The 24,731-nt window shown below is 41.9% G+C and overlaps 1 protein-coding gene across 1 annotated transcript in view; it reads right to left on the bottom strand.

Annotated features, from left to right (window-relative positions):
- Nucleotides 1–12,119: 12,119 nt before the first annotated feature.
- The window catches only part of LOC108448635 (potassium channel subfamily K member 17-like), a 32,870-nt gene continuing 20,258 nt past the window's right edge, over nucleotides 12,120–24,731 (bottom strand). Inside the window, exons 4-6 of the mRNA XM_017742329.1 lie at nucleotides 22,038–22,204; nucleotides 20,741–20,909; nucleotides 12,120–18,956 (exon numbers count right to left, since the gene is read on the bottom strand). Of these exons, the coding sequence (XP_017597818.1) occupies nucleotides 18,661–18,956; nucleotides 20,741–20,909; nucleotides 22,038–22,204 (632 nt within the window). The 3' untranslated portion in view covers nucleotides 12,120–18,660. The remainder of the gene's footprint in view (nucleotides 18,957–20,740; nucleotides 20,910–22,037; nucleotides 22,205–24,731) is intronic.

The following is a 24,731-nucleotide window of genomic DNA, read 5'->3' as shown; positions in this document are numbered from 1 at the left end:
TGGGTTTTGATCTGCTGATTTCCTTTTTTTCTTAATTATAGAAATGAGCTGAAATCAGAGTGATGGGTCAGAACTCCAGGATAACAAGTGTTGTGCTGGTGTCCCAAAATGTCATCCAAAGCTGCTGATTGGGACCCCAGGGCATGGTCTGCGGCTTGGGCTGGCTCACAAGTCATGTCCTGTGCTCAGCACCATGCCAGCCTCTCTCCATTAGGAGAGCTGCAGCAGACACTCCTCAATGTGACAAACCTCCTAACAGAGATTGCTTTCACAGTATGGGTCACAAGTCTGGCATCTGGGGACTAATGGCTTAGACCCTTTCTGGCCTGTTGAGTACTCTTGTCCCAAGGTGGGTATATGAAAGGCCTGCTGTGGTAGCTAGATTTCTCTGGAACACCAGAGGATCTCAGCTCACACTGATAATGAAGACATCGGTCAATAATATTTAGGTTACTGAACCACTACAGCAGACAGCCAGATCTCACACCTACCCCTCTGCCTGGTGTGGCAGGGCTGGGGCAGAAGTGTAGGACAGGGTACACTTGAAGAGGCACTTAATAGAGCATACAGGAAAAAAGGATAAACGTGTAACACTCCAAGGTAAACATCCCAGTCCTCATGCCAAGGCATTAAAGCACTCAGCAGGACACCACAAACAGGTTGAGTATGAAGTCCTGTCGGTGTCAAATGTTCCTCTCAACACAGCTCATTCAGCAGTCGAAGTCATAACAGTGTTTGTGGAGTAGGGCCAGGAGGCAGCTCATCAGCAACTGGACTGGTGAAGTTCCCAGGTGGAGTGCACACCTGAGCTGTAGTCACTGATATTCATGCAGCAGGGCCTGAATTAACTTCATTCATGCTAACACGGGTGCAGGTAGATACTGGCTTGGATGCAGGCGATGGAGTTGTGGCATGAAAGAGCTCAGCAGGAGCCAGCTGCACCAGCACCTGTCCAGACTCACAAATGCTACAGCCATTGCTGCTTCCAGGGCTATGGTGACTACAAATGGGGACTTCCTGTTCTCCGAGCAGAAAGTCCAGGAGCTTACTTTTAGTCTTTTTGGAACACACAAATCACTGTATGGAGCAGAGATTGAAACCTGGGATGCAGAGGGGATGGAGAGAGGGAAATGGCAGTGTGGAGTGCAACAACCAATGGGAATATATAATCCCATTCAGGCTGCCCCAGCCCCCTTGGAATATGACTAATTCATAGTGTGGGCAGGGAGGAAAAACTGTCACTACTTTGGGGAACACCACATCCTCACACATGCAAGTGCTCACATGGCTTTCCTGCCTGCATCTCTGGCTTGGAGGCATTTACAGGCTGGGTGTATCAGTCTCATAAACATGCCCTAGTCTGACTAAAGCACTTTTTTCTTGCAAGGTTCCTGCACGGCCTTACTCTGCTGACCTTTGTTCTTGTTCAATTAACCAACTTGGTAGATAACCACAGACCCTTCAGCCTATACAATAGATCACTTTTCTAGCAGGTATCTTGCAAATCTTGTTATCGGCATTTTAAGTGCCAGTTTCCCGTAGGCAGTGGAGCTTCTGACTATGGGCCTTGGAGGTGGTAACATCTCCAGAGTAATGATTTCTTTCCTGACTCTGGCACTACAGAGTTCACTTTGCAGGGTGACCTTCACATTTGTATTCACATTTGTATTTGAAGGATCTCATTCTCCGAGGGATCTCATCAACTTTGGACGTTTGTCACGTGAGTCTCTATCTGAGGTAGTCATACTAAGTTCATTTTATAATTAATGGAAATAGGTACTTTTATAGTCAGATTTATCTGCTGTCTTTTCATCAACAACTTGGGAATGAAATTAATCATGTCCTAGCTGTATCTTTTTTCTCTCCATTAACTATCACAAGCACTTAGTATCTCGTTCAGATGTGTCTGCACCGGGTGAATCTCACCTCCCTCTGCCAGGCACCTGTAACATCATCTGATTGTAATTTAGCATTCACTAATATAATCGTAACTAAAAATCTCATCAGTTGGGTCTAATTTGAGGTTATGAGGGTTTTAAGTCCCATGAACAACTTGTTTGGGTATTAGAATTGATCTGGCCTACAGAGCAGAATGAAAAGTGTTTTCACGGCATGGGAGTGGGCTAACGCTTTTTTAAAACAATTGTCACGATATTTGTCTTCAAAGAAATCTGGATAACATATGTTATCCAGCATTGCTGAGTAAGAAATAGCTTAAGACTGGAAGAACTGTCATAGAAACAGGATTTCTGAGTCTTACTCCTATCTGTAATACTGACTTTGCAGCCTTTGGGTCACTTACAGCCTGCCAGGCTCCCAGGAAACAATGTGTACTTGCAGCACAGATGATAAAAAAATAAAATCCATTCTCAGCATCTTGAAAATTAGTTTAACAAAAGTCTCAGACTGCACATAAATGTAATGAAAAACAATTCAGAGAACTGACCTGAGGCTTTTCACAGCCATGAAAGTCCCCGTGACCTGGAAAAAGACAAGAAATAGGAACCCAGGTCTAACCTCACTGATGTCAAGTTACAAATAACATGATCTGATTTTCTGAATGTTGTTTTGAACCATTAGTTCTTCCAAGCACCCACAAAATGAAGGGCACCTGATGGACAGGTTGAGAGGTGTCTTTAGGCAGGTTTCTTTCTTGCAACTTGCCATGCCCTAAGAATGCACCATTTAGGAACCAGTTGACTCTGAGGTAAAGGATTTTGGCTGTCCACCCTTTTCTGGAGAAGCAGTCCTTTTGGATGATCTCGTTTTTTAATGTTGTTGGTAGTACCACACAAACTGTAGTTCAGAGCAAGAAAGGGAGAAGGGCTTATGAGTACACAAGCTAAACAAAAGCTACAATACCAATTTTCTGCACAACCACTTGGAAGGAATGAGGAAACACCATTTACTTTCCTTAACCATCCCATCATCGTTCAGGTTCCTGGTTCACACTCCCAAATAAAGGTTAAATTATAATCCAGTGGGCAAATGACTTTAAAAAGAGTGATTCATTTACTCAGGTGAATAACAGATGTTTGTCTCGTGGATAGAACACATCACTGATCAGATCTGTATCTTGGAGTTTTGGGGCCCTTATTTAACAGTGTCAGGAAACAGTAACATTTGTGGACAAATAAGGGTGTTCAGGTGGATCTTCCTACATCTCAACTCATCAGCAAAATTGTCATCAAAAATCACAGTTTTGGCACAGGCAAAGTGAGTATCTTCATATACTAGCTGAGAAAATGGGGGCAGCAAAAATGTTACGTTTTCAGACATGAAACACTTGATGTTTTCCAGCAATAGTTATTGACTATTGACAAAAACTCCCTAGTAATGAGAGCAATGAATCATATTCTCTTAAAATATTATTAAACTGTTAAGAAATTCATGGAAGAACAACTCCTGCACTACCTTGCCAAGAAAAGAGACTCAAACCAGAATCAGTCATGGATTAGACAGGATGTGAAACACTTAACTTTTGCAACACTCAGCTATTCCAAAGTTTGAGAGATAAACAATCTTTATATCAAACCAGTACATTTCTTTGCTAAAGGCTGAAGTAATTTATATTAGTTAGCACACATAGGCTAAAAATGAGGGAAAGGCTCACTGTGGGGTGGGTTCCAGTCTGAAGGGAGCATTTTGGAAGGACTTTGCAGGACTCCTGACCTGGTACAGCACCTCTACTACACCTGTGAGTGGGAGGGCAGGAGAAAGGGGGACAGCTCAGTAATTCCTGCAGTCACTCACACCAGGACGCTTCACTTTGCTACATGAGTGAGGTACACTGGCGCATAACTGGATGACAAAAACTGTCCTGCTTGTAGAGAAATGTATGTGTGTATCTCACAAATGATGTTGGTGCCTGCTGTGCTTACTTGGCTCTTGCTTGCATGAACCAGCAGCTCCTGTGGCCCCGGGCACAGGATGGGTGCCTTGGGAGACAAGTAATTTTAGCCAACAGTTCTTGTCAAGCCAAGAATACATAACAAAAGCCACTCTCAGGAATTCACTGATTAGCAGCTGGGAATAGCTTGAGCTTTATCACTTAATCCAAGCCACATAAGCAAGATTTTTGTGCAGACACAGTAGTGGGTTTAGGCAAATGCACAGGCAGGAACACAGCTTAAAACTGAAATACAGATTTACCCTGAAACCCTGATTCCCTTGACTTGAGTACTTATGTCCAGCACAGACTTGAGTGAAACCCATCAATCTGAATAGACAAGATGAACAAAGAGAGATCCCAGGGTCAAGCACCAGGTCAAAATGTAAACAGAGAACAGAATCCAGACCTCTAAACTACCAGCCAACCACACAGTTCACTGGTTTGCACTCATCTTTCTACAATGCATTGCTGAGATTAACACAAGATGTTCTGCCTCAAGTAAAGCAGGCAAAAAGAAAGCTGAGATTTACCGTATGAATGCAGCTTTTTTAGTGTAGATTTACATGTAGGCATGCATGATTTTATAACAGAAAATAGGATCCAAATGGACACTTGGCTTGCCTGCATGAGTGTGCATGAGTGACATGGAATAATAAAGTAATCCATGATAACCCAGCGTTCATGAACAACAGTACAATACAAAATACCACACAGGCCAGTGCTTGCAGGCAGCTCTGTGATAATGGAAGGGCAGGCATAGCCAGCATTCACAAATCACCTCAAGTGATTCACACCTAGTACATATGACTTCCCCAACAGCAAGACAGCTTGTGCATCTCTTGACTCTTATAAGCACCCCCTCTTCCCGGAGTATCAAGAAATTCCCACCAGAGGTGGGGAAAAGCCTGGATCAGGTAACCTTTATGCTGCACGGCTATGTACAAAGAGAGGGAAAAGACAGTGATACTGAAGGTAATGGAAAATGTCTTCTGTGATGCCTGCTCCAATAAACAGGGTGTTTTGTCCTTTTTTCAGAGCCATTGAGACCTGTACCAATAAGGAGTGGGATAACAGCAGGCCTGAGCGTGGCATCAGTAAATGGAGCAGGGGGAAAAGAGAGACATGTTTGTAGCTGTCTATAGAAACCATTCAAAGGAAACCAAAGCATTTTACAGCCTGGACAACCTACATAATTTAAAGCTGGGAAATATTGCCATGCATCTTCACTTCATAGCACTTGTAAACTCTGCAAGAAGACAGGGTGAGCTAGATTTCATCACTGCCTCACCAACCTCAGTGCACTTTGCCACTGGTGTTACTTTGCCTCACGTCTGAGTAGCTGCTCTGCAGATCTCATTACCAGTTTCTCATTACACAAAACATCCTTGAACAGCCTTCAGGACCCAGCTGCTGTATGGCTCTGAAATGCCTGGGCAGAGCTGAGGGAAAGGCCTTTCCCCCCAAAACAGCTCTATGTCAGGTGAGGGAGCTCTCAGCAATTCCATAGCTGAAACCTCAGGAGCGGGATAGGGACCTATCTCAGGCCCCAGGGACAGCTCTGTATTTTGGTGGACTGGTCAAGAGAAGGGGGATGGATCTAAACCCACCATTGCCCATAGTGGCTTAATTGGCATCCCTGCATCCAGCAGCTACCTCCATTTGTGCTCTCCCATTTAAGCAACCATGACTTCTGAGCTATGTTCGTGTTTCACCCACTAACCAGTTCCTACATCTGTCTGCTTCCCAATCTATACACCTTAAAAATCACCTAGAAACTGACACAGGAATATCCACTCAGACACTGATGATAATTTAAATTAATAAATCTGGATAATCCCCTTGGGTCTGACTCTCATTTATATCTAAAATCACATTTCACAGATCCAGAAAATGGAAAATTAGATCTTGCCAATTAAATTGGCACTTTCCGTAATGCCAGAGGTCTGCTGTTTAGTGGGACATCAGCATCAAACAAACCAAACATGTTGATTTCTGTATTCTCCAACATGATGAAGAAAATGATCTCTAAAGATTGAAAACATTTTAGCTAGAAAAAAATAGAAGAGACTAAACCATCTAATGCATCTATTACAAAAAACCCCCCAAACAACAGAACCAAACAAAAACCCAAAACAACTTAATCTGTGCAGATGACATTATTTGCTTTTGGTGTCTAATGGTGTTATCTTTGAACTGATTCCTTTTCACCTGCTTTCTTCATCTCTGATAGTGCTAGCATTGCTGTTTTCCTATCCATTGGGAGTCATCCAGCAGGCCTTAGTCTACTCATTCTTTATTATTCTATGCAGAAGTCTATGCTCAAAAGATACGGAGTAGTATAAGCCTTTCAACAGTCTCTATACGGAACACAGAAAACTAAGAAAGAAAAAACCAGATATTTATTCTCTGTCTTGTATTTCTGCCCTCAGAAAGACTGGAGAAACCAAATAAAAGACAGGTTTGTCCAGCTTCTGAACAGCAGGGTATTGAATTATATGGTCAGATAAATACTTAATTTAAAACCATTTGATTAAAAAAGAGAAAATGCTCAGGGTACAGATGGACCTATCAATGAGCTGGCAGCAGCTCTTGGGCTGCCTTACAAGCACCTCTATATTTGGGTTAACTGTGCAAATGAGAATGTGAACATTCCAGATGAAACACTTCTTGAACAACAGCATAGACTGACCAAACTACTTCAAACAGGTAAGTGGTCTTGTCCAGATTCAGTGCCTGCTTTGCATCACAGGGAGTCTCTCTTGCTTCAGTGGATGTAGCAGCTGCTGTGTGTGCAGAAAAAGTAGAAGGGGAAATCAAAGGGGTCCCTCCTGCACCAGGAATGTGTAAGACACCACTGTGAGATTTGGGGCTTAAGTGGAAGAAGCCCAGAACTCCTACCTGGCCTCCAGCATGAGAAAGACTGGACAAGCCTGACTGACCTGCTACCGAAATCTCTCCCATTTGTTAGTTAACTTTCAATTCCAGTTGAAAATATGACCGTGGGCATACATTCTTGGCTGAAGTAAGTTTGTACAAATTTACATTGTTTGAAGATATGATTCACTTCCTTTAATCACAATATACTCATTTCTCCCATCAAGTATCTGGCATATATTTAGTATTCTTCCATTATCTTGGAAGTAGATTATCTTGATCTCTAGACGTTCATGAGTGGGAGGAAGCATGAAGACTGGATCAGCAGTTTAATGGAGAACTTCTCAATGAGGCTGAAGTGAGACCTGGCTTTTATAAACAGAGACAGTGCTGGCTTTAAACACTCCCTGTGATTCCTCTTTGGAGGCTCGTAAGAACAGCACTCTCCACTGCATGGCAACAAAGCAGCGGCGACAGCAGTGCTACATGGTGGCTGCTGGCATGTCTACATCATCCAGCAAAGCACAGGCACAGAGATACCAAGCCCAGCAGCAGAGCAGCCAAAGTGTGAGGGTCCCAGTGCAGCACAGCACCTGGGAGGTTGCACCATTCCTAGGAAATCTGCTGCTTTTAAACCAAAGCCAGCTTCTCCAGAGAGCTGCTGTGCATCACTCAGACGTACCAGCTTAGGTAGCAATAGGTCAGCCTTAGTCCATGTGTGGGTGATGCACAGGCTAGTTGTGTCCATGCCTTTTCCAGCTTCAAAAATGTCTGGGCTGCTAAAGAAGAGTTTGAAAAATACTTCTACATCCATCGAAATCGAGCACAGAGCCACATAATAATCCTGGCTAAAGTGTGGAAAGAGGAGATCTTTAAACATATGAAGGGTATACGAACTGAGCCTGGGCCTTTTTGGGGTGTAAAAACAAAAAAATGTTTCACAAAATGTGAGAGTAAAGAAAAATGTTTGAGTTTTTATCTCTTTGAAAAGAAAATAATTGGCTTGGATTGAGCCTTCCCTGGGAGTGTTTGCAAACCAAACATTACACAGCTGCCAAGTGCCTGAATACCAAAATGTGAAACTGACCTAAAATAAAAGCAAAAGTGATTGCTTTATTACCATCCACACAGAAGACTACTGAGAGGCCTAGATGCAGGGTGGGTACAGACCTCTAGGATGTGATTCATCTGACATCTTAATGTGCACATTTAGATGTTGCAGGGCACATCTAAACCTGAATGACATACATGCTATTAGATGAAATCCATCTTATTCTAAAAGTAGGTCAGACAAATCATGAAGTCCTTTGGTTAATTTGTGTATAGATGTCTAATACTGGCTGAGATTAATTATTTGACTGATCTTTAACAAATCAGCCTGCTACATTACAGTGCCCTTTTCAGGCAAACTAGGCACTTCAAAGAACAGCAGAAGTAGAAGAAAGATTGGAACTGTTCTCTGGTATCTGTGCAGTGACAGTGATTCCCTGGGTTTCTTGACACCAAAAGATTTTACCAAAGTTGCCTCTGGCTTGTCACACAGGACCACATGCCTACAGCCACATGCACTAGCTAGAGCTTAGTGTGATGAGCCTGATTAGGGTTCAGCTGTGATTAAACTCTTTTTCCCTGTAGAAATTCAATAGTTGGGAACTAGATTATCTCCGAGTAACTGGCAGCCAAGCGGACCACATCTAAATTTCCTCAACTGCTGTCACCAGCTAGAGACAAGAGGCAGTCTAAGAGGTTGTGTGAGTGCTCCCAGCATGCTAACAGTACACCTCTGCATCAGTAGAGTGCATCAGAGATCTTCTTTTGGAAAGTATTGTACAGAGCTTAAGTAGTGACTTCTCTCGGTATTCCTGGAAGCTATAGAATAAGAAACATTAATTCCATTTTGTGACTGAAGTTGTCTTACAGAGAAGTGAAAGGATAAAGAGAAGTCTTACTTCTCCTTCCAAGACTGCCAGCCTGTTTGGGCCAGAATACAACAGTTATTCCAACAAGATAAGCCTTTATTTCCTTGTGGAAAGTAATACAAGCTTTATACTTGCTAGGAGGGTTTCCTGGTATAGCGATACCAATTGAAGTTACACTGGCAAATACTTCCTTGTGCTGATAAGCTTTGAATTACTCCAGAAACACATGTTCTTACAACACGATCTTATGTTCCCCCATTCTACTTCACTGTTCTTCACAGACATACCCTACTGCATTCCAAATCCTGCTCCTACCATATGGTGCACCCCTGTGTGTGTCTGTGTGCAGGCAGAATTTCATCATCCCTCATTTCTCAGGCTAAAATTGCCCTGAGCCACAGCAACTTGCTGAACTGTACAGCAAGTTAACAGACATCTAAACCAAGCCCTAAAGTAACCCTCCCATGTCCATCTGAGTGAGGGCATCAAGAGCTGCAAACTTGAAAGTTACTGCCTGTGTTTGTTAGAGTGAATCAACAGGTTGCTCTGCAGGTCTCTGACTGACCTCAGATACAAGGTCAGTCACAGCAGACACTGCTTAATCAGCTGGCTTTGCTCAGAAATATGATAAGGGAGGGCAAGGCTGGGAGACACAGCTCCCATTGGCAGTCTCTGACAGCTCCCTTTTATTGCAAAGCAAATGGTAAGGAAGATTATAGGTGAGAAACGTGCTCAGCCACCGACAGCTGGACTTTATTTCTGCACGTCATTTATTTGTGTAATGGCATTGCACAGTTGTTCCAGATGTATGTACAGCTACATCCTTTAAAACAGATCATTCAGGTCTCATGTAACTTCACTGAGCTTAGCAGCATGAACTATGTTCTGCAGTTCTGCATTGCAGCTGGCATCCTCAGGGCTCTCCAGTGGCAATCACTTTGTAGGTGCCTCCAATGCTCTATTTAGCAGCTAGTGACCTCAAAATTGCTACTAGCTACTCAGCAGGTGAGCACTTGGGATTTGGGGCCAGGATTTCAAGGCTCTGCCCCACCTGAAATGTAGCTGCTATGTACCTTGAGTTGAATCTTTTTCAGTCTCTGCCAGTAGACTTGTCCCACTCGGTGCAACTATTTAACATTCACAGGAGTGGATCCTAAACCACAGGTTTTCACAACCCCCACACCTTCAAAAGTGAGCTATAGATAGAACCACTGGCTCTCTAATTCTGCAACAAATATTTAGCAAAGGAGACTGAGAAAGACCAACTTCCATTTAGCCTGGGGCCTTTACTATCACATAGACTCAAATCCTTTGATTTTAATCACACAGAAATACGAACACATGTTGCTTTAACCTAAATGACTTCCCTAACCATTTAGCTGCTGGCTGTTTTAAGGTGTCTCTGTTGGGTTTCTACAAACAGAAAAGTGGCAGGTAGATGTTTGTCTCTGCCAAAGAAATTGTGGCTGAATTCTATGTGGAAATGCCAGTCAGCTACTTCTGTATTTATCCTTTGCTGTTTTCACTTCTGCTTGTTTTTCAAGCTCACATGGACAACTCCTTGGTACAGAAATGTTTCTAAGTACTGCCACACATTATATGAGGAACACGTTTACCATTCTTAGGGCTAAGGGCTCCACTATGGGACAAGTCCATCTAACACCAAGATGTTCTTATAGTTCCTGAGATCTAACAAGCATTCAGACTCATGAGAGCTAACGTGCCGACACCTTGTGATGGCAATTCTTCACACCACTGGCTACTGCTATCCAAGCACTGGACTATTCTTTTGCTTCCTATTGTAGTAATTCCCTAAGGACTAAATCCACATAAAGATTTACACATGTAGTGATTCATGAAGCAAGGGAGAGGGTAGCTAATAGTTCTCTACCTCACAGCCAAGTTAATAATTTATGAGCAGTGAAACAGCTTCAAGAGTGGCTGAGATGGCCTGCCCATGAACCTTAAGTAGATGGCAATCATGTCAAACTGCTGGCCTGCCCTACCTAAGTCAGAATAAAGACTTGAAAATGGATCCCTCCTTCCCAGATACCAGTCCCAAGCACTTTATTTCAATTTTTTTCAAGACAGAGCACTGGCTTTACACTTAACATTTGGACCTAGTCCAGACAAAGGCACTTCACTATGATTAAAAGGGGGGTTCACCTGTTTGGCTTTTTTTTTTTTTTTTTCCTAGTTAGTTTTTTAAATTTCTTGGTTAGCTCCTTTAATCGTTTTCTGGATTCAGTGAATTTCTCTGTTAGCTACTACATGCATAGCAGGGAATATTGTACCATTGTCCTGAGAATTAGAGGTTATATAAGGGTGATGCAGATAGAGTGGTAAATGTCTTTATTTGTGAAATCATGAAGAAATTCTGGGACAGGTTCTAAACTTCAAAAGTTTTAGTCCAGAGTGATAACAAGAGCGTTATGCAGTACACTCTCTTGTGGCTACTAGCTGTCATCAATAATTTTATATCACATCAAAAGATATCCTCAGATTCAATCCTTCTGCCTTCAACTCATTGCTCAGCTGAAACATTTTGTTCTGAACTCAAAAGGCAACACTATCATGGAACAAATAGCAATAACATTCAGAGCTGCTGGATCTCAAGAGAGATCCATGGGGAGAACTATTTCCTGCTCAGTTCCCAGGGTCACTCGTTGCTGCCTGGCACTTCCTAGATAACTACAGCTAGCATTCTCTCAAAAGGAAGACAAACTTGTGTGAAGCCATCACCACCTTCCTTCAGGCTTTTCCTGAAGATCTGAAGTGTTGCCATTCCTTCAAATTCTCCACATGCCAAATGAGCTTGCAGCATGGCTGCAGCCTGCAGCTGACAACAAAAGCTTCAGCTTTCCAGTACATTACAACCAACCTGAAAGCAAACCAACCACCTGAGACTGTCTGGACCCCTTACTCCCCTTGTGGTAAAGACCAGGAGATCAGAACTGGAGCAGATACTGGGGACTTCTCAGCCCTCCTCAGAGATGGGATCCTACAGTTAACACCATTAAGAGAATAGAGCAGGAAAAGTAGTTCCTGCAAACCCTCTGCTCCTGCCCCTTCTCTTTGCACTACATACAGTCCTGGTCCCAGCACAGTAGAGAAGACTCTGCTATGTGTAATTCTTCCTGGCACAGGAGAAGGGTTTGAGCACACAGGGGAAATACAAGAGGATCAGAGCTGAGTTTGGCTCAGGAGTTTTGAGGAAACTAATGTAGGATTAAAGTTGGTTAGAGCATGGTGCTAATAATCCCAAGGTTGCAGGTTCAGTCCCAGTATGAGCTATTTACTTTAGAGCTGGACTGGATGGTCCTTGTGGGTCCCTTCTAACTCAGAATATTCTGTGATTCAAGATTAAGAACACTGATTAGACAGAAGCAAGACCAGAAGAAACAACGAGAAAGAAATGGTTTATGAAGAAAAAATCATGAAATATTGTTTTATTTGCTGGGAAAGCAATGGGAGCCATATGGGGAACGTGCTGTAGGAATTAACATGACCATAATATAATTTGGAACACTAGCAGCACCTTTTCTTTCTCTCTTTCACACAAACACAGACATGCAGTGTTGTGCACTGCAGTAACAGTTCAAAATTCAAAGGGCAGACATAGAAAAGTATGATTTTTGGAATCCCTGGACTTAAAAGTGCTGTAAGACTTAAAAGTCCTCTCATCCAAACGGTGTCAACACTTCGGTCTCCTTATTAAGTAATATCTGAGATATGGCTTTATTTTGGGTGCACCCAAATGGGTTGTGTTGCATTAAAGTTTTGTCTTACATCCACTGATTGCTAAGGAGAAATTCTCCCTTATTTTGAAGCCCCAAACTAATCAAACTCCTCATTGTGCTTTGTTGACGGCAAAAAACCATATAAACCAAGCAGCCAAGCACTCATTATGATACTTTCAGTACATCAGGCAGTCACCCACCCCACTTGCCTTCTAGGAATATATTTTTCTGTACTATACTTTGTAAAAATTGCATTTTTATGTTCTAACCAAAGCTTAATCAATTTTTTTTTTAAACTTATATTTGGAAGGCACCCTGTTTATCAGTTTGAGGTGTAGAGGATCATTAGTACCACAGTACTACTCTAAGTCAGCAGATCCAAAAGAGTAGTGGGTAAACTGAAATATTTTAAAAACAGCTTTGCAACTCCAACCTGTAATAGAATTACATATCAAGTAACAGCAGCTGTGGTACACTCATGACTTTTAGATCAGTGGTTATTCAAATTAGGTTATGTCTAATTTTTAATTATATTGAAAGTTCCCTCAATGACCCATTTCTCATTTACCATAGTCAGCTGGGCAAATGCTGCCTCGCTGGACTTCTCCTTGCCTCAGTTAATCCTTCCTTTTCGATCCTATCCTTACTGTGTTCAGTTTCCACACCTGTATCTTCTTTACTTTTGCCTCTGGTGGCTGGTTTGTACATCCCTTAATTTATGCATTGGGCCTTCCTATTCACTCAGATATATGAATGTCTGCAGCATGTCCATAATCACTAACTAAAAACAGCTGAATTCATTAATTTAAGAAAAAAACTCACTAAAAAAAAAAAAAAAAAAAAAAGAACCTAATCAAATTTGATAACCAGGTTCCTTAGGAATGAGTAATAAACTCCACAGCCTTCTCTCCTCAAAGTTTTCTTTTCTGTTATTTTCCTTCTCTTTCTGTTTTTATCTGTTATAGCTTTCTTTGGTAAGCATGCTCTTGTTTTAATTTAGAGATTTTGGAAACTTGTATTACTCAAGAACTAAATCTTATGTTCCAGTGATTTTAACTCAGTACCAGCAAAGATACAGGTTACATATTACCATAAAATTAAAACATTTTCAAAGCCTCTCTAACTTACACTGCATTGCTTCTACCCCAAGAGGTAGCTCCAGCACCTAGACACAAGCACTATAGATCTATCAATTTTCTACTGGGAATGTTTTCTTGTACAGCTTCCCTTAAAAATAAAGGTACCTTAGCTCAAAATTTGAAAGGAAATAAAAGTTTTGAAGACCACATCTTCATTTATATTAACACAAACAGTTTAAGAGTACGATAATCCACATTGCTACTGTCTCCATGACAGCTTTTCAATGGCTCTTACTGCAACACACATTGACTTAAGAGGTACCAGAGATCCTCTCTACCTCTTTAGTACTAGCTTAAATGTTTATCAGTTTATCTCTGAAAAAAACCCCCACACCCTAAACATCCAGTTAAATCTCACTCCTGAGAAATGAATACTTTTCAGGGCACAGATACTGTCCCATTGTAATCACCCATCTTTCTGAGAAACCTCTGAATCTTGGCCCAGGACCATGCAGCATGACAGCCACCCAGATGTTCAGACCCAATTCTAGTTCAACTGTAAATTTCCACATACTTATTTGAGATATTAAAAAGAGAGACAAAAAAAAGAAGAAACATTCTAAGACCAAAAAGGTGCTCAGAGGCAATCACAAAAATTATCTGCCCTGATGCTACCTCATCCCCAGCCAGGACTACTGGAAGGGGACACACTATCAAGCACACAGTTCCCTAGGCCATGGCACAACAGTACTGAAACAGATCATTTGTTTATTGCATCCACCTTTTCCATCAGCCAGAATATTTATTTACATGGATGACAGACTCATATTATAAGACCTAAATACATTAAAATTTTGTCCTAATTCAACTGGTAAGTAGCCATCTGTACCAAAGCCTCTACTTTAGAAAGGGTAAACCAAAATGAGGTTTGCCTTACCTGACATGTGTCAGAGATGAAGCATCAAATCCTTCTTCTGGTACTTGTAGGCAGGTAGATAACATTGACAGGAGGCTATACCAACCTGAAAAGCTGAACATTATTGCACATTTTTGGAATGGCACAATGGTATCTAACATATGGACAAGACACCCTCCTTCTCCCCAAATAATTGTACTTGCTCTGTACCACCCTTATAAAGTGCATCTCTGACTGTGAGATAAAAAATAATTAGCATCTACAAATTGTAGGAAGGTGTACCACACCTGCTGACACTGCAACCTCGATGTTAATGGAGACAATGTGATCTCTGGACATCATCTGGTCAAATGCCCCTGCTCAAGTAGGGTCACCTAGAGATGTCTTTTGAAGATCTCTAAGGATGGAGACTCTACCACCTCTCTAGGGAATATATGCCAGGTCATCCTCATCAAGAAGTGTTTCCTGGTGTTCAGTTTGTGCCCATTTCCCTGTCACAGGGCACCACTGAAAAAGCACCTAACTCCATCCTCTTCACACCTTCCCTGCAGATATTTAGACACATTGATGACAACCCCCTGAATCTCCTCTAGGCTAACAAATTTCAGTTCTAAACTGAGCTGAGATATAAGTTGTAAGATGAGATTTCATCAGCCATGCACTGCAAGTAAAATGACATCCTGGAGTTTTTTTGAAGCCACAGACCATCATGGGAAAAGAGCCTCCTTGTTCTAGTCTAGGGACCTCAAAATATTGTAGTCTACTAGACAAAAGCTGTGCAGTTCTGAGCACTCTGTACTATGTTGCTGTAACATCCTGTTACGGACTTCTGGACACATCTCTCCCCAAGGGGTAAACATCTCTTTTGGCCCAGCGAAAGGAGCCATAAGAAACACTGAGGCTGAAGCCAGAACTTGTCCTTGATGTAGGGGAGAAAGGCCCCTCTCTATTCTCTTGCTTCAAGGGATTGATTTCCTGGGAAACTGTAGAAAGGTCAGAAGCACATTATGCTCTATGTGATTGTGAAAAAGCCTCTGGAGATTGATGTTACATAAATATTTATGACTACCACTACTAACCAAACCTGTTTCCAACCTCTGCTCTTCCCAAGGAAGAAAACAGGATAATAAGGAAAAATTCACTTGTGAAGAATAAATAGCAGCAGTGGAAGTCTAATTTGAAATTACTAATGAAAACTGCATACTTATCCGAACAGAAAGATATAAAAAAAAAAAAAAACAAACCACCAAAAAAACCCCAAGGAGCATCTGTAATTTTCCAGTGCAGACTACAGAAGACTGCAAGTCAGCTGTGACAGAATGCTTTTGTTTTCTTTATTTTTCCCTTGAGAAGATAACCTTTTATATTTTGGTATAGTAGACACATTGATGATGCTGTTTTTGTGATGCTGCAAAATTCCACTTTCTTCTCATCCCCCTGGGAACAAATTCATTCATATCATTTAACCACAACACATCTTTATAAAGAACAGAAAGACCAGAGGCACAGCACTTTGTGAGGACTCAGATCTAACCTTATCTATTGTCCACATCAAAAGCTAGCTGAGAGGAATTGTCAATAAAAGGATATTCATGAGAGACAACATGCTAATTCATTGTCAGAGAGCCCAGGCAGAGATAGTATTTGACTCATTTATTCCTAAAATTTTTGGTGATCCAAGATCCAAGCAAGCACTAGCAGCTCTGGAGGTATGTGTGGCTTGCCAGCAGTTCCGACGTGTCTCCCATAAAACATGGCATATCAGACTGTGGGTGGCAGGACTCTGCTGGTGGTGAGATGCTGGGCAGCAGGGCTGCAGAAGGAAGGGACTCAGAAAGGATGCCTAGGGCAGGTATGAGGCATCTTGAGACCCAGCCACATGCCTAAGTCTGTGGCTGAACCCTCACATACAGTGGAAGCATTGAGATCTGCAAAAGGTTTTTATCCTTTTTTCCCCAAGACTATTCTTTGAGTTCCTCTCCCTTTTATCTCTCAGAAATGTGTATTAGCTGCCCAAAGGCACGCAACTCTGTTTGCTGTTCCGTGGGACCAGGGTGCCTAAACTTCTGAAGTACTTTTGAAGACCCCGTCCACAGTCTAAAAATACATGGAAATATGAATTAAATGAGATTAATACAGTAGACATTCAAAGTCAAAAGAGGAAACTCTTCTCAACTCTTTCATAAGCCTTCTCATCAAAGAGTAGAGTTAGTAGAAATTCCCAGAGTCTGTGACATTTCTAGTAAAAGCTGAAATAGATTTAGTATAGTCATTCCCGTGCTTTGATAGTAGTAACTCCTGTTAACTCCTGGGCATCCAGATTTTACAATACATTTAATACTTACTAAGTTTTGCACATGAAAAAGGGTGCAAAGGATATGCATTAAAGGGCATCACATTTTATGAAATGGAACTGTAATTTACTCATGTTGAAAGAAACACACTTTGTTCTTCATGTAGGCCAGTAAAACCTACATGGTGTATCCATCAGCGAAAATAAGCAAGATGAAACATAGAAGAAACAGAAAAGTTTATGCTAAAGGCTGTTAAAGAAATCACCCAATTTTCAAAAATTTGAAATGTATTTATTTTGCATCAGTATGATCCAAGAGGTCCACTGTCTCCCTACCTGATCTCTGCTGCCCATTCAAACAGTATTTGAGAGAACATTTACTACTGTGCAATCAGAAGAAGGTCAACAAACTAAATTTCACTCAGCTTATCCCTTTCCTGCACTTTTCCTGTAATCAGTTCCACCAGATACCAACACTCAGACTGGCCTATTCTGGAAACACTTCTTTCACATTATATGTTTCAGAACTTGTGTTCATGAAGACTGCAAACTTTTCACTCACTCCATTTCTGTGAATATAGCTATGGATATTTCTAATACCTCAGTCCCATAATTCCAACAGACTCTGTTTTCAGTCTTTTCTCTACCAACCACATGGAATCTTGGTTCATTGCAAAAGCTGAAGGCTCAACCAAATACTTCATTCTGGTTTGCTGCCGTGGTCAAATTTTCAAAGTTAATGCTTAGGATGCAAGTAGCACAACAGGAATAAGAAAATGAGAAGAATAGATAATGAAAGACAAATGGCACCAGGAGTGACTCTGTTGCACCTTTATAAGTGACATAATGTATCAAAAGATTTTTGAGAATTTAATGGAACTAAAAAAACCCAACCAAGTTCTTTTTCATGACTGACACAAAGGCCAAATAAGCATGTCGGGCATTCCGCAGATCAAAGACAGTTGTGATTATATATAAGATGTTAGGTAGAACAGGTACCCTAATCATTTATGACATGAGAAGTTCATCAAAATAGCATCTCTTGATCATAGAAGTTGAAGAATATTCAGTCTGTTTCTAGATTAGAGTAGCCCTTGTTAATACTGGCCATAGGAAAATGGTGGAACCGCTGACACTTAAAATTGCCTCTAGTCCTCCTTTTCTGACTTCCAAGATGTGGCAAAATACAAATCTAGCTAAACGAACTGTCACATTTAGCTGATGACATTTGGTCTACAAAATACTTTACAAAGGATGAACCCACAGACGTTCTGACGTAAGGAACACTTACTTACTTCTGAATACCACTTACTGCTGAAGTACTTAGTCTCTTTCTATTAGCAGACTTCTGACATAGAAATTACTTTAAAAAAATGGAATGGTCTGTTTCGACCAGGCACCTCTGCCTCATTGCCATCCCTGTACAAATGATCAGAGAGCAAAAGTTTGTTACCACCTTTCACAAGCACAAGTACATAGGCGATGTTGCACATTTGCCATGACTGCCAGATAGCTTTAAACAGTGCTTTTCATTTCTTTTGGCAACATGCTGTTTATTTCCCACATTAAATGCCACTGGCTTTTCTGGCTGTGGCATTTGCAAAGTGCCATATGTACAACTAGAGGCTGCAAGAACCTTGCATGCAAAGAAAAAGACAACAGCTAGTGTTGCTCATGGATGTCAAAAGTTTACCTCATAGATTGAGGTGGGAGGGCAGATAATATTCCCATAAATCTACTTTTGGCTTAGAGTCCTGTTGGTAATTCTTGGTGGTGCTGCAAACGAAATGTTCTGTTGTCATTACTCAATTCAGAGCAGAAGCATTTCAAGCTCAATAAGCAAACTTTTACCCCATTCACAGGTCAGGGCAGCTCCACTTACACATTTCTAAATGGTTTGTCTCTGGTGCACTAAAACCCACAAGACACCAAGGGTATTTTTCTTCCCTAGAGGGCTTCTGTAGGAGCTGTGTAGGAGTGAGATTCAACCGGTCCTTTTGTTTTTGTGTCTTTGTCACTGCAGGTTTCCACACTGTGAAGTCCAGTCATACTATTTTTGTTACCATCCATTAAGTCTTCTGCCATCTCCTTGTTCTTCTTGTTGCATTGACAGAAGTCACTGGAGCTCTCTAGAAGGTTGATGCAAAATTTGATAACCAGTGCTAGCCAGGCCATCCCAAAGAGGATCCACAGAGAGATTACATTCTTGTACCAGCCTGGATAGGTGCGATCTGGGTTCATCCCTACAACAGAATCACCCAAAACATTTCTACATTGGATCAAGAGTGCCTCAAAGAAGACATTACACATAAAGCAAAGACAGTTGAAATATCACTTAATACTAGTGATTTCTATATAAAACACAAGTATGCCATCTACTTAGCATGTGAACAGGTGTTTTAAGTATGTTTCACAACATGTCAGCATCTGCCTAGTACTCCTTAGGAATTGCAAATATTACCATAAGAAAGAAAACTAAATCCCAAATTACATCGATGTCAAAGTGAAATTATTCACATTCAAGCACACAGTTTAATTTCTCTACTTAGCACCACAATTTTGTATTAGCATGTAACAGGGGTCCCTGCAGGCAGAGAGGTAAGCAGGTTTTACGTATCAGTGTATGCATCTTGTTAAACCAGATATAAGTATGTGAGAGAGTCTCAGAGTGGGAGAAAAGAGGCCTGAGTAGTCCTAAATCCTCCAAGAACAACCAAACCTTGGAAGACAGATCAAAATTATCACCGGCCTTCTTGGCCACAAAGGTACTCTGTAGGATCGTGGACAGCTTGGTGCCCATCAGGACTGCCAGGTCCTTTTCTGCAGAGCTGCTTTCCAGCAGGTCGGTTATTCCTCCCAGCTCCGTATCATACTAGTGGGGAAAACAGTGTGATGGTCACTTGAACCTTAGTTTTGAGACATAAGCCACACACAGGATTGTAAGGCAAAATTGTTTAGCCTCTACATACCACAGCTGACATATTCAATTACTGCCATACCGAACCTAGCGTATCTATGGCAGTATTCCAGTTACAAAGGTACTACACAGGTGAAGGCACACCTGGAAGAGGAAGGAATGCCAAATGCATTACCAGAAACTGAGAGAAGTACAGCTGCTGTAACACAGAGATCAGCAACATATGTAAAACCAGTATAGGAAAATGCTGAGCTGACCCAGCTTTTGTTAAGTTCCATCTGGCTACTCCAAGCTAACTTTATGCCAGCTTATTTCCATATGCCTACACAAGCTCTAATTATAACTTTGATGTGTTACAGACAAGTCCTGAAGTAACTGCCACTACATTGAATACCAAGTTGATAGCAAGTGCTATGAAGAAAATAGCAAATCCATAATAGGATGTTTCAGTCTTTCTGTCTCTCAGGAATTCAAGGGTGCATGTGTTTCCATAATCAATTTGTTTTTAACGAGAAAGTCTTTATCAAAAAGGTGTGTCCTGTGTTTCAGCAAATGCAATGGGTGGGGATCCAATCCCATTTCCTCTGGCAAAGAGTTTTGGCATCCAAAACTAGGTAGTGCCTGCTGCCTGACAGTCTACACCTAAGTGACTTAGGCTGCCTTTTAGAAAGCAGTTATCTAGGGTTTTGACAGAAGAAACAGTCCCTGTCTGTTAATGATGATGCAGTGGCATCTGCTTAAAACTAATGGCTGCTGATGCACTGGAGTGTGATAAGTGTGCCCTCAGCAACTACAGTGATTAAACCATAGCACTCCTGCCTGGTGGTGTGGTCATTCAAGGGACAGGCCACTTCAACGCCACTCACTGACTGGGACAGGCCACTTCAACGCCACTCACTGACTGGGAAACAATGTCTTTGTTCTTCCACAGGTAGCATTGCTATGGCAGAAATCATGTCTTCTCCAACCTGTCAAATGCCCACCACAACATACTGATCATCACATCTGCGGATTGCTACTGGTGCCAAACTGCCACGTGGGGAGCTTTGTATGTCATGGATTTGGCTATGCTGTTCAGGAGGTGAAAGCAATGAAATGTGAACTACTCACCTATCACATAGTCTCCAAACCCTATAGTGCTGAGGGTAATGAAGGAATAGTAGAAGCCTTCTTCATAAGACCAGCCTTCTTTGTCAGAGAATAACAAGGGAGGTAGCAGGAGGAACAGTAACAAGCCAGTTACCAGTGCACAGGTCTTCATCAGGAAGGAAGTTTTATTCTAGTAAAACAGGAAGGGGAAAAAAAAGATTGTCATAAGACACATAGCAAGGAAAGTCCAGCTTGGTTACCAGTTGAAGATGATGAGGGACTCCACAAAAACATACAAACATTCATTGAATTCCACTATAATAAATGGTGTGTCTGTCCCAGACGTGTGTGTTGGTTTTAGTTGGGATGGTTATTTTCTTCAGAGTGGTTAGTAGGGGGTTGTGCTTTAAATTTTTGTTGAAAACGGTGTTGATAATACAGAGGTGTTTTATTGTTGCTGAGCAGTGCCTGCACAGTGTCAAGGCCTTTTCTGCTTCTCACCCTACCCCACCAGTGAGTAGGCTGGGGGTACACAGGAATTTGGCAGGGGACACAGCCAGGACAGCTGGGCCCAAGTGACCAAAGGGGTATTCCATGCCATATGGCATCATGCTCAGCATATAGAGCTGGGGGAAGAGGTATGTTCACAGTGATGGCGTTTGTCTTCCCAAGTAAGTATCATGCATGATGGAGCCCTACTTCCCTGGGAATGGCTGAACACCTCCCTGGTGACAGAAAGTAGTGAACAAATTCCTTGTTTTGTTTTGCTTGCATGCACAGCTTTTGCTTTACTTATTAAACTGCCTTCACCTCAACCCATGAATTCTTTACTCTTCTGATTCTCTTCCCCATCCCACTGGGAAGGGGTGAGTAGCTACATGGTGCTTAGATGCCAGCCAAGGTTAAACACTGACACCCAGTTAACACAAATTGGGCATCACGTTTGTAAGTCTTAAATTCATGCCAGTTTAAAGCCTATTCCACAAATGTTCCCATGTAACTTACACATGCAATTCTAACTATAACTGATGATAAACAGACCAGATAGTCTAGGACTGTGCATAGCTCACATGCTTTATCACTTCTGTTGCTCTAGGGGAAGTCATTCATCACATAATTTCCCTCAATTAATAAACAACCTTATCTGACACCTCATAGGGCTGTCATAAACTAAATTTATTTGCTTCCAGTTATTCCTGAGCATTACTGCCTTTTTGGTCAAATAGTCAGCCAGGCTGTCCTTATTAGTCATAGGATCTCAAATACCAATGTCGTCAGTCTTTTATTTCCTTGAGATATACCTGTCCACACCGCTTACCTGCCAGTGAAACACTTCCTCTAGGCGACAAGCACAGTGCTGAACCCCAAGCAGCATCAGCTGCCCAATTTCGTTCAGGAGTACAAGGTTCAAGGGGATCCCAAAAAGTGCAAACACAATGCAGAAGATTCGACCAACCACAGTGCTGGGGCTCAAGTTCCCATAGCCTAGAGAGGAGAGGAATGAAGCATTAACTCTAAACTATTCTCTGCTTGCCCTCTCCCCCTGGAGGGGTGAACCTCCATCGTCTACAGAAGTTAGGCGAGAAGGTCACTGCCCCAAAAGGACCTTTGTTATAAATAACTGCAAGTTACATCCATTGTTTGTCATATTCTATTGTGGGCTGGAAAATAACATTTCTTTCCCTGCCAATTTTGCTTAGTTCCTTTTCCATTTACCAGTGAATTTCCTCTCCCCTATCCACTGCCCTGGCTGGGATCTGACGTAAATGCAAACCTTCCGTTTAGTTCAATTTTTGTAAGCATTGTTGGCATGGGGTTTGCTGGTAAATGATCATGCATGGCTGTCAGATGGCCTCTGAATCACAACAGTGTTTTAATTATAACAACCACCATCTTCTACCTTTGTCCCACAGGACTAGTGAACTTAACACTGCATCCTTGCTTATACTCTTTTGCACCACAAGTACCAAATATATCTTAAATTATCAAAATTATTGCCCAGAGTCAATATACCTGGAGAACTTATATTTAACCTGTGTAAAATACATCAGTTTCAGACCCAAAGAAAAATAAAGTGTTTTAAGTTTTGCCTCCTTCTTCTAGTCATGGGAAGTGGTCTAATAAAAGGTCCTGCTCTGCAAGCACAGCCTTGCTTGTATCCTCAGATCATTCTGTCTTCAAAATCACTTGTCTTTGTTGCCCGCACCTTCTTTTTAAAATGTCCTGTAAAATTTGCAGACTTGCACTTGTAATTTCCAGTGTTTTATGCCACAAGAAAGTCAGATTTAACTAGGGTGTACTTCACAGGATGCTTTCAGAGATAGAAGTAGCAGCACACCACAAGCATTAAAACAGTGCCTTAGCCAGTCAGAGACCTACGGCCTTAACTACAATCCAAAATCACCTCGGCTCATTAGAGATTGGTGTATGTCCACATAAGAGGTTATCTTTTCACCGCAAATAAGTAAAGTTTATCTTTTCACCACAAATAATGCTATCCCCTCCCAGCACCACCCAACCATCGGCACAGCAAGCACGGAGGCTCTTCCCCTAGGCTGCCTTTCTCAGCTACTGGGCGCTGTAGCCTCAGGGCAAGCGAGCAGTGCCCAGCAGGGAGAGGCCCCAGGGCTGGGCTCTGTATCCCAGATAAGTGAGAGTGCAAACATCTGTGGTTAACTCCAGAGTCCTGTTCCTTCACTAACCTCTGTCACATGCCAGCTGCAATAAGCCGCTGACCAGCAGCGTAGAAATGAATGCAACTATGAGCTGGGGCTATCTACACGTTCTGTGCCAAGTTTTTGCTAACAAAAATATCTCACCACAGACAACTCTGCTGTTAACTGCACGGGTGCATCGGCAACCTACACCGAGGAAAAAAAAGGTCCAGGGGCAAACTATTCCTAAGTATGAACCCTCACAAACTCCAAATTTTATGATAGGGAGAACATCCCCTCCAATAATATACCTCCAAAGGAGCCCCAGGAGCCTGTCCCTGGGAAGAGAGGAGCACCGCCAGAAAGAATGGGATGCTGTTATGTAACTAGATGTTTTGAAATACAGTGAAACAAAAGGGACTAAATTAAGACTTCATTCCAGTGCTACTTTTTTGTGAGCAGCTTTTCAGTGTTAATGCACTTTCCCAGTGATCGCTAATTTCTGCCAGCTTTCACCATTTTTAGACTAAAAAGTGTGGTAAATGAGACATGTAGGCAAGTACATCTGGTAGATGACCCCTTCTAAGTGAATTATTGAGAGATGTGTCTGGTGTGATGCATTTCACACTGGCTGTGACATTTCAGTGAACTAGTTCCAATTTTTCTTTTATGGGATTAGGGTGTTTTGTGGCCTAACCTGGCCCAGCAGATAGTGCTGGGGGGCATTTACTGTAGGGCTGGAGGCTGAGTCACATACATTTATGGCTAGCTATTCCCATGGTTGTTTTCCCCCAAACCTTCCCCTTTCCTGTATCTAGTTTCAAAAGACTGTGTAATGTCTTGGGCAGCTCTTTTTACCACAGCTAAGTTTCTCTGCAGGAAAACATAAGTGAAGAAAGGCCCATGATCTCAGGTCACTGTGTGAAGCACAGCAGCCTTCAGAATTGTGGTGATGCCACACAGTGCTGACTGGAGAGCACCTAAAGTTAACCTGTATGTTACAAATTATTTAGAGTGAAAAATTGAACGATGTAGGGAGGTCTAATGTGCACAGTAAACCCAGCCCTTCAGATACCAGATCTGCTTTGCATTCAATTTCTCTGGCTCCCTTTTCCCTTAGACTCAGCAGCTTGAGATAATTTTCTGAAGACTTGGTACACAGTTGCTGTACATATGCCAAAAAGCCATGTCCCACCAGCTTTTTATACAGGATACAAAGTATAAGCAAACAGCACAGGAGACTTTAGATTATGCAAAATGGCCAGAAATTTACTCCTGGCTGGTTACATCCACTTGTCTTTGCACTAGACAAAGAGATGCCAACCTAATTGTATATAAACCTCAATTGTTACAAAACT

Source organism: Corvus brachyrhynchos, unplaced genomic scaffold, assembly GCF_000691975.1.
Source record: "Corvus brachyrhynchos isolate BGI_N302 unplaced genomic scaffold, ASM69197v1 scaffold188, whole genome shotgun sequence".
Taxonomy (NCBI): domain Eukaryota; kingdom Metazoa; phylum Chordata; class Aves; order Passeriformes; family Corvidae; genus Corvus; species Corvus brachyrhynchos.
Note: the sequence above shows the minus strand (reverse complement) of the source record. Positions and strands in the feature narration are given on the sequence as shown.